Source organism: Clinocottus analis, unplaced genomic scaffold (genome assembly GCF_023055335.1).
Source record: "Clinocottus analis isolate CAN_PGR_092001 unplaced genomic scaffold, fCliAna1.0.p SCAF_24, whole genome shotgun sequence".
Lineage (NCBI taxonomy): Eukaryota > Metazoa > Chordata > Actinopteri > Perciformes > Cottidae > Clinocottus > Clinocottus analis.
In genome coordinates, this window is record NW_027175976.1 from 650,032 (window position 1) to 660,000 (window position 9,969).

General features: G+C 45.8%; 2 protein-coding genes across 15 annotated transcripts in view; one reads left to right on the forward strand and one right to left on the reverse strand.

The window, feature by feature from the left end:
* Positions 1–463: 463 nt before the first annotated feature.
* On the reverse strand, positions 464–7,317 carry LOC137794294 (sodium/hydrogen exchanger 2-like). Its single transcript, XM_068591042.1, has 13 exons — positions 7,047–7,317; positions 6,386–6,711; positions 6,052–6,189; positions 5,182–5,432; positions 4,447–4,664; positions 4,158–4,357; positions 3,939–4,028; positions 3,795–3,865; positions 3,536–3,703; positions 3,134–3,239; positions 2,819–2,935; positions 2,655–2,748; positions 464–2,080 (listed from the first exon to the last, which is right to left on the reverse strand). The coding sequence occupies exons 1-13, from the start codon at positions 7,315–7,317 to the stop codon at positions 1,728–1,730; spliced, it is 2,403 nt and encodes an 800-aa protein (XP_068447143.1). The 3' UTR covers positions 464–1,727.
* A 941-nt stretch (positions 7,318–8,258) lies between these two features.
* Positions 8,259–9,969, forward strand: part of LOC137793920 (inositol polyphosphate-4-phosphatase type I A-like) — a 21,840-nt gene continuing 20,129 nt past the window's right edge. For all 14 annotated transcript variants that reach the window (XM_068590363.1, XM_068590369.1, XM_068590371.1 and 11 more), the window contains exon 1: positions 8,259–8,374. The gene's annotated coding sequence lies outside the window, so the exon portion shown is untranslated. The remainder of the gene's footprint in view (positions 8,375–9,969) is intronic.

A 9,969-nucleotide genomic window follows, 5' to 3' on the forward strand; every position in this document is an offset into this window, starting at 1 on the left:
AGAGCAGGTTCATGTGTTCAATGCACAGGTGGAAGAAGTACTCCGACTCATTTAGGAAGTAGAAATACAACAGAAATATTATTTACTTTGTATGTTGTGGTGAAAGAGATTTATTCATCTCAATAAAAGTCCTCTTTAAAATGTACAGGCGCCTAAATATACTTAAAAGAACAAAAAAGAATATATATATATATATATATATATATATATATATATATATATATATATATATATATATGTATATATATATATATATATATATATATATATATATATGTATATGTATATGTATATATACATATACATATATATATATATATATATATATATATATATATATATACACACATATATATATATGCAGTGGAGACGTATAAAGTCTCAGAAAATATAATTATTTTGATATGTTTCTGATTTATTTCGTCTGTAATGACTCACCACAGAGACTTCATTGATGCCGTCATTCATTTTATTTTATTTTGGTCCATAAGTGTGCATTAAGTCTTCTGCCCTTTTCCCAGAATTACAGTTATCTGTTACAGTAAAATGTTGTGGACATTAAAAATGTATGGCTGTGATTTATATTTGATGAGCTGGCTATATTTCCATGCCACTAATCATATTTATTGTGCAGTTCGATGGCTTTCATTCAGCACTTTTATCATCAGAGACTCTCACGAGTCCGTTTTTATTGCATTTCCAATATTCTATTTCCACATCTTTATAGATTATTACCGAGCCGATCGATTGGTCTTTTTTACCGCGTTCACTTGCTTTAATACATTAAATTGAAACACGTTGCTCCTCATGCTGCCTCTGCTCTTTGCTCTGAAAGGAACTGCGTTGCGAGGCAACAGCATGGCTCCATGTTTACTTCCTGTCAGCTGATGCACCATCATCATCATCTTCATCATCATTCACAAACACTGCAGCAGCAAATAAACTGCACAGAATATGTGCAACAGTTTCTTCTTGAGCACATTTAAGAAACAGGATTAAATATGTATTTTCCAGCCCGTTGTGCAGATGTAAAGACGTAGACTTTGAGAGGCGATGCCGGTGTGGACGCCGTCACAGAGCCGGGTGCTCTAATAAAAGCACCATGAAAGCAGCAGGAGCGATGCTTCATGAGGTTAATCCTCTGCCTGGTTTCAAATGTTCTGGTCCAGCGATGGAGAACCTGAAACATAACTCCACCTGCAGAAGCACCAGGGAGGAAACTGGATCCTGGAGGAAATCTGTTTAGTGTAACACTGAACAAACACAACACAACAATGCGATGAGGAAGATGTATCTATGACACTGTGTCTCACTCAACGCTGCTTTGGACCCTGGTTTCCTAAACGTTGTTTTTATGCACTTTTAGTCTCATCACAGTATTTTCAGCAAGATTTGTTGAAACAAAAATTTAAAAAAATATATTTGAATATTAAAAAGTAAACTAATAACTCTGTTGACTCCCATGTTTTGACCGATACCATTAAAAAAACACAAAGAAACATGTAAAAGCTGACGAGTAACAGTGGTGAGGGTAAAATAGTGTCCCTGCTTGAGGTAAACCTCATCCACCTCACCAGAAACGACGATGCTTTAAACATATACGACATAAATAAATATTTGTTTTAATTATTCATATTTTGACCTTTTGTATTTCTAGTTTTTATCGCTGCTTTGCGACTCTTCCTCTCTTGTAAAAGTCCGTCGCGGCGTCCCTGAGCCTCGGGCCCCTACGACGAGGACGGGTCCCTCAGCAGCGTCTCATTGGCTCGGGGGTCCTGGTCCTCGGGGGTCCAGCCACCAGGGGGCGGTAGCCGCGGCGGTTGCACCGGTCCAGGGTCTCCCTCTCCGTCGACCCGACCCGACAGACGCCTCTTGGGCGGGGGAACGGGGCCCTTCCCGCCTCGGCGGCCCTGCAGACTTCCAGGACGGCTCCCGTCTGAAGCTTCCGGCCCCGGAGGCGGCGAGGAGGCGGCCGGCTGCTCGCCTGCTTTCCCGGTCTCGCTGATGGTCTTCAAGCGCCTCATGGGGACGTGAGAGCGGGACGAGGACGTGGAGAGACGGCCCACGTCTCCACTGCCACCTGACAGGTTTTAACCCCAGAACACTCGCGTTAAAATAGTCACACTATCACTAACGTTGGGTGAATTTTACCCGATTTATTGTATCTGAGAAAATATTCTCATCGAAATATATTAAAATACAAGATATCGTATAATGGGCACCCTGAAAAAAGGCTCAAAATCCAGTAAAATATGATATCAGTAAGACACACCCACCTTCAATAAGACACACCCACCTTCAAGAAGACACGCCCACCTTCAATAAGACACACCTACCTTCAGTAAGACACACCTACCTTCAAGAAGACACGCCCACCTTCAATAAGACACGCCCACCTTCAATAAGACACACCTACCTTCAATAAGACACGCCCACCTTCATTAAGACACGCCCACCTTTAATAAGGCACACCTACCTTCAAGAAGACACACCCACCTTTAATAAGGCACACCTACCTTCAGTAAGACACGCCCATCATCAATAAGACACACCCTCCTTCGTTAAGACACGCCCACATTCAATAAAGTCAGTGAGCAGCATGAAGCTACACAGAGGCCTTCACAACGTGACGTGGTGTAGGAGGAAGTCCTCACCGTGGCCTCGCCTCCTGAGGGCGAAGGCGTTCTCCAGATCGCCCCCCGGCTGGAGCGAGTAGTACTTCTGGGACTTGGGGATGTTTTGTGACGGCTGGAGAGGAGGACGAGTGAAGGTCAGGTCAAAGTGTGAGCGCTTTGTGTTCTCAGAAACAGAAACCCACCAGCTCGCGGAAGCTCTCAGCGCGGACGCTGCGTCTGATGCTCGCGTGGCGGCGGATGAGGATCTCTCTGGTTCGGCTGTCGTCGGGCAGATTGTATTTGTTGGCGTAGCCCATCGTCTGGAAAACATGGAGGACAAGGTTTCCACCTCCATCGCACTGCAGTTCATTTTTGAACCTCACACACACCGACCCAACTTCATGAGCACTTCTTTAAGGATGAAACTATATTTGTGACCCAAAAGATTTACATCTCCACGAGCAACAAATAGTTGCTTTGAATAATTGCGTTGCTTTAAAAGTGCCGGTGTTTGTTACCTTCTGTCGGATCTTGTACATGTTGTTCGACAGGATGTCGTGCATTTTCCTCACGTCAGCAGCCAGGAACTTCCTCTTGGGTCGAGCGGCCTCCTTCCTCTCGTCTCTGAAGGGAGGAAGAGGAAGGAGGCGAGAGCGAAGAACAGATGGAAAAGTAAACGCTCAGCTATCGACATAAAGATGGGAGAGACAGCATCATCAGCTGGAGCCCAATTAGATGCATTTAGCTGATGCACTCCTGCAGATACAGTTGCAGAGAGACGAGTCCATCACTAATAACTTGTATGATGCAGTCATAAGTTCTACCTTTGGGTTGCATAGTATACGATGTACATTGGCTATTGGCATCTTTGTTGAAAAGTAGTTTTTTTTTTAATAACAAGGACGTGATGATGAACGTACTGCAGGGAAACGATAGACGGCGCCGCGCTGATGTCCCCCATCGGGCCATCCAGTAACCCGATGGCGTTCTGCAGCTCCAGCTTCTTGTACAGAGACACGATGCTGGACTCGGCCCGGTTGTCTCGGATCAGGATGCGCCTCAAGACGCGGTCGTTGAACTTCTTGAACCTGACGGGAAGACAAACAAATAGAGACGTGTCGTCTGCTGACTCTGCAGGAATCTACATCAAGTAAAAAACCACTGATGGACAGGTCCTACTTGTCCTTCCAGTAGTAGTGGCTCCATTGTCCACACAAGTCCTCAACTCCACTGAGGACGTGCTCCATCATCTGCAACGCACAGAAACCATCAGTGTGACTCACAGGTGGACTCACATAGAGTAAGAGAAAGGAGGAGACTTGCCCTGCTGTGGATCTCCACGTTGATGTTCTTCAGGTCTTTGTTGGTTTTCCTGATGTTCATGTATTCTACTATTGGACGGATGCTGATGCCCTGAAAAGACCAATTTTTAGCGCTTTTATTTTGTGATAAGTGTGTGTAAGTAATGTTTTGAATTAAATGGATGCCCAAAGCTGAGACTAAGCTGCTAAAATGCTATTACAAAGCAGCCGAAGGGCTCACCTGCAGGAAGACGGTGAATATGATGACGGCGACGGAAGCCGTGACGAACAGGTTCTTCCTGTTGATGTCATCGGGTAAGGTGAAGACCAGGGCGAAGCAGATGGCCCCTCGCAGGCCTCCGTAGGCGAGGCCAAACTGGTCCTTGAAGTTGAGCGGGATGGTTCGGAACGGGTTGATGATCTGGGTCAGGACCAGGATGCCTGCGGGACATTAAGAGCGGGACTTACAACTAACTCCTCCTCAGGGGGGGATTGTTTTTTAAACGGTTGTTAAATTAAGAGCCGCCCACCGATCCCTCTCCAGATGAAGGCGAACAGCAGCGTGAACAGGATGTAGGCCCAGTTCCACTCGTGCTCCGTCGTTATGGTCACGACGCCCAGGAAGAAGAAGATGAGCGTTTCGGAGATGGTGGCCAGCATCTTGACCACGTGGCGGATCGTGGTGCAGGACCTCTGGGAAACGTTCTCCTCCACGTAGTACTTCATGGTGACGGCGCATGTGATGAGGCTGCGGGGAGGAAGGGGAATATGTTATGAACAGACAATAATGACTTTAGGATGACATATGTGATGGACTATCTATTTACACACGTATACGCAGCGTTATATGTGCTGACAAAGTGATTGAACCACTTCTTACACTAAATAATCCATTTAAAAAGCCATTGGCTGACCTGAAAAGATCAATCCGAGCTCTTAAAACTGACTGCAGGCAAAGTTGAGCGACCACCTTTCAACCTTTGTGAACGTGAATCACGAACATGTCACTTTGAAGGGTTTGGGAAAGGTGGACGAGCAAGTTTTTACAAGCTGCACAAACAGGAGGGTTGAGATTAGCATCTTGGTGCGAAGCCTTTTCTTGGCTTGCAGCTCTTATCTTGACTGAAACTCTTTCATCGGTTAACTCAGGTTGAATAAACCTGAACAAAGCGACTTAGATTGGAGTTTTTTCACACCGCATCAATGTAGGTCAAGCATCTGAACACTTCTTCCTGTGGAGATGTTCGTGTCGGGCCTGAACTCACGCCATCACGCTGGAGATGGCGAAACACTCGGCCACCAGGTACGCCAGGTAGCTGTACATGAAGACGAAGAGGGGCTCGATCTGACGCACGTTGTGGGTGAAGCGCGTGGTGAACGCCGCCGCCAACCCGAACAGGAGGCCGAACAGGATGCCGCCCAGCGCCACCACGAAGAAGCGGGCCGTGCCCACCAGCACGTCCGTGGGCTCCACGACGGGCAGCGCGGCCAGAAAGGTGAACATGTTGTAAAGCACCTGGGGAAGGAAAAAGAGTTCAACACACCAGCTGTACACCGAGCGGCTGCACGGGAACAGTTTCTCACACACTTGTGGTCCAGCAGGTTGAACCAGTCGAGAATCTGAACCAGTTTAAGTAAAGGTGAAACTGTTTTGTTCGGTCGTGTGCCAACATGAGACTGACGCTTTTAATAAACCGACGTGAAGACAATCAGTGACAGAAACTGCGACGGGAAACTTGGCCGAGCCGAAGCAGAAGCGGGCACGTTTCCTCTCGACGAAGAGGAACAGGCCGACGAGGGAAACCTGCAGGTCTGCTGCATGTCGACTCCCTCAGGCAGGACAACGTGCACGCAGGGAAACGCCAAGTTTTTTTTAAGTTTTCTAACTGGAAACAATAACTGATAACAGCTCTGCATACTTTTGAGGATGCTACATTGTAGCTTAATAAATGACATCCCTATATTATAAAATATGTGTGCTCGGTTCAAATCTGTACCTACAGCCTTGAAATATTAATACACAACTCTAAGAGAAGCTTCAAGACCAGGAGGCGATCATATTACATGAACTACTATACACACTCATCTCATTAGAGTCCTATGACTCGACGGCCGAAGCGGTTTCCTGTCCTCACCACAGTGACGGCGTCGTTGAAGAGTCCCTCTCCGAATATGACGATGTACGTCTGCTCGTTGACCCCGATGTCTTCGAACACATTCAGAGCCGCCACGGGGTCCACGGTGGAGATGATGGAGGCGAACAGCAGGTTCTCCTGAAGAAGAATCCATCAGCTCACACTCACAGGGCATTGCACCTCCTTCACCATCATTTTATGAGACATTAATAGAGGGATAGACTCTGGGCCGGATCCCCCTGCAACATTACAAATCTGCTCCAATAGGAACAGAAAAGCTAATGACGTAGACTCTTGCGCGTGACCTTTGACCTCTCCTGTGCATTTAACTGACCTGCAGGTTGATATCTTGAACTCCAAACACCTCGAACTGGCAGATGGCGAAGAGGGAGATCCCGATGCCGATGCTGTTCCACACGGTTCCCACCACGGCGTACCACAGCACCGTGCCCATGTTCTCGAAGAACGGCCTGGTGGGCATGAAGTAGCCGTTGTCCAGGACGATGAGCGGGAGCATGTAGAGGAAGAAGACGTTGGAGTTGAGCACCGCGGGGGGCTCCTCCTTCACCGAGTGCATGATGGCGCCCACGATGAGGCCGACGGCAATCAGGAGGCAGGACTCCGGGATCCAGATAGTGATTTTATGGTAGATGTGGAAACCTGCAGAGCAGACAATGAGGAGCGTGGACGCCAGTCACAAAGCTTCAGGCTGCTGTGATGTATTAAAAAGTATTAGAATCAAAATATACCAAAAGTAAAAGTATATGATCATGAAGAATGGTCGATGTATGTCTCATCATGCATCGTTTAACCCTTTGGGGATCAATAAAGTTTCATTTTCAGCAATAATCCATCATTTATACCCACAATACAGTGTAGTGGTAGCAGAAAATGTCACTATATATCATTCAAGTGCCTCATATATGTGTACTTAAGTTGAATATTTCAAGTCGACCAGAAAGTGAGACAAACCAAAGTCACGCATCCACACGTACCGATCTTGGCGAACGAGGCCAGCAGCACCCACAGGGTGAACTCGAAGGGGACCTGGATCCGAGGGTAGTCCATGGTGAACACGGGGAGGCGGGCCTTCTCCTCGTCGGGGAAGGCCTGGGCCTCGTCCAGAACGTTGGGGAAAAGGTCGACACCGGCCGGGGCCGTCGTCGCCTCTGGAGGTTTTGATTCCTGGAGCTCGCCATTTCCCCCAAAGCAGCAGCAGAGCATCAGGAGGAGGAGGAGCACGGAGGAGACCCCTCTCCGCTCCATCTCCACTGGTCAACACAGATCTCAAGTAGTTCCACTGTGTCTCATAGAAGTCCCATTGGACGTCTATTGTGCAGCTTCAGCAGGTTTGTTGCCATTAAAAACAACTAGTTGTCGTTTAGGTCTATAAATAAGAACTCCTTTACTCCAGTCCATGCCCAGAACTGGTAAAAAGCAAAGTCTCACGTGAAAAAGGAGTCATTTAGATGAAATTAAAGTCCTGTTTGTTGAAGGGTTCTTGACGTGATCCTGTTTAAAGTGCAACTCAATCCTGCTTCCAACTGTTGCAGAACCTGCTTGTCACGTCACCTGCCTGCCCTGCCTTCTGGGTGCCGCCCATTAGGAACACATGTTCTCAGTGACATGGCAAGAAAACACAGAGCGACAGTACTGCATTTACACAAATCACAATATTATTTTAAAATGATTTTTTTAAATAATAAATCAGTGTTTAAATTCACCAAAAGAAACATGGACACAGCTGGTTTATGAGCCAATATTGGGACATGTAATACCACATTACATCCACAAGATGGCGATAGACGCCAACTCTACTTTGCAAACAGTATTAAGTATGGACATAATTATAAAATTCCCTGTTATCTTTTCTGTTTGTAGTGAATAGTATTCAGCCAATAGCAGTACTCAAAATTATGTATAAAAATATAAAATGTACAATTAAAAAAAAAATTAAAAATGTATAAAAAATATCTAATCTAAAAAATATTTTAAAAATATTAAAAATGTAAAAAAAAAAATCTAATCTAAATAATATGTAAGAGCAGTACTTCAGTAAAAAGTTACACTTTTTTTATAATCTGTCATTGTTTTGAACTAATATCTACGTCGCGCGTTCCTGGGAGCCTGCGTGATGACGTCAGCAACGTGCCGCGCGGGTGGGCGTGGTCAACGCTGCTCGCTGGCTGCGACTGCGGCCAGAAAGAGAGAACAGTGCGGCACTTTGTGGACACACACTCCTCTCTAAACTGTTGACTTTTCGTGCGACTAAACCGGACATTTCCGCACAGCGCGCCGCCGGACCGGCGCGTAACCTGTACCGGTGAGTTTTAACTCGGAATACGAAGCTTTGGCGGGTTTTGTGGCCACGCATGTAGGTAAACAAGAGATATTGTGCGCGTATTGTTGGGCACGTAACTTATAAACACCGGAACAGGTTGAGAATAGCAGACTAACGCCAGGGCAGGACAGGGCAACAACTCAACAGGGCCCAATATGGGTTGTAATGAGGGTTAAGCACCATTAAATACCAAGAATAATCCTCTGTTGTGACGTATTTTAACGTAAATGTGTAACTGTAAGTGTTTCCTTGTGTGGCACGGCTGAGAAACGCTGCTGTCGCTATTATTACGTAACACAACGTCACAGGAAAGGTCTGCATTTGCCCCAAAAGTGTGTATTTATTGCCATGTCATGATTGTGACATCCTTATTTTATGATATGGTGGTAATGTAGCATCCTAATCCTGCAAAGCATTATACACACACTCACACTCACACACTCACACTCACACACTCACACACTCACACACACACACACACACACACACACACACACACACACACAGATGTCTGTGCAATATGTGTGTGTGATGCTGACTGTGCGTAGCTACACACACATGTCCTGAGTATGTTTGCATGTTGTCGTCTACACATTTCTCTGCAGTCTCTCATCTCAGTGGTTTTGAGTTTCGCTGTGCAGAGTCAAGGTCACCTGGACGTTGATTCCCCAGAGCTGATGATGCTCTCTTGAGGAGGAGAGAGACCCGCTGCAGAGCGAGGCCCTTTAGTGGGGAAGTTTGAGTCAGGAAGTGGCTTCAGGGGAGAGTTTTGAGCCCAGGAACTAAAGAAAACGTCATAACTAGAGAGTTAAAAAGGCTTTTGCAGCCTCTGCTGTCATCACATGACTTGATTTATGGTCATATGTTTGGGGATTACACCGTACTTATATACTATATGCTGTCTCTCTCGCTCTTTCTCTCTCTTGTTGCTCTCATTACAACATGGCAGCCACTTCTTTGGCTCTGAATCTCCATAAATTCAACAGTTAGTCAACAAAAGCCAGTCTGCTGCATCATCATCATCATCATCATCATCATCATCATTAAGCCTCTTCGTCACGCAGAACCAGGAAGTGTTCAGCATTTGTTGCTGGTTAATTGTCTGTCAGTCAGGACTTGAGATGGGAGAGGAAGCATATTGTATCCATGACCCAGTCCATCTGTGTTGATGAAGTGTGATTGGTCTTGAAATCACATAGTTAGTGTGTGTGTGTGTGTGTGTGTGTGTGTGTGTGTGTGTGTGTGTGTTTGTGGTGACTCATCAAACCCACTCGGCTGTCATCATCTGTGTGTTCCTCTGCATCTGCTTTTCTTGAGCTCGTCACAAACACGGAGACATTTTTCAGCGAGCGTTTGTCAGCCGTTGGTCTCGTTTCCTCGTCTGTTTTCTCTTTTTTTTGATTCACGGTTACTTTAACGCTCAAACTGTTTTATTATTTCCCTTCACCTTAAAAGAGAATACATTTATTTTCCTCATTTATTTGGTCCCGAAAAAGAAGGAATAAATGTGAAAGACTCAAATCAAGAAGATCACAGTCAGACTTCTTCTCAATGTGTTTTTTTCCAAGCAGTTTGGC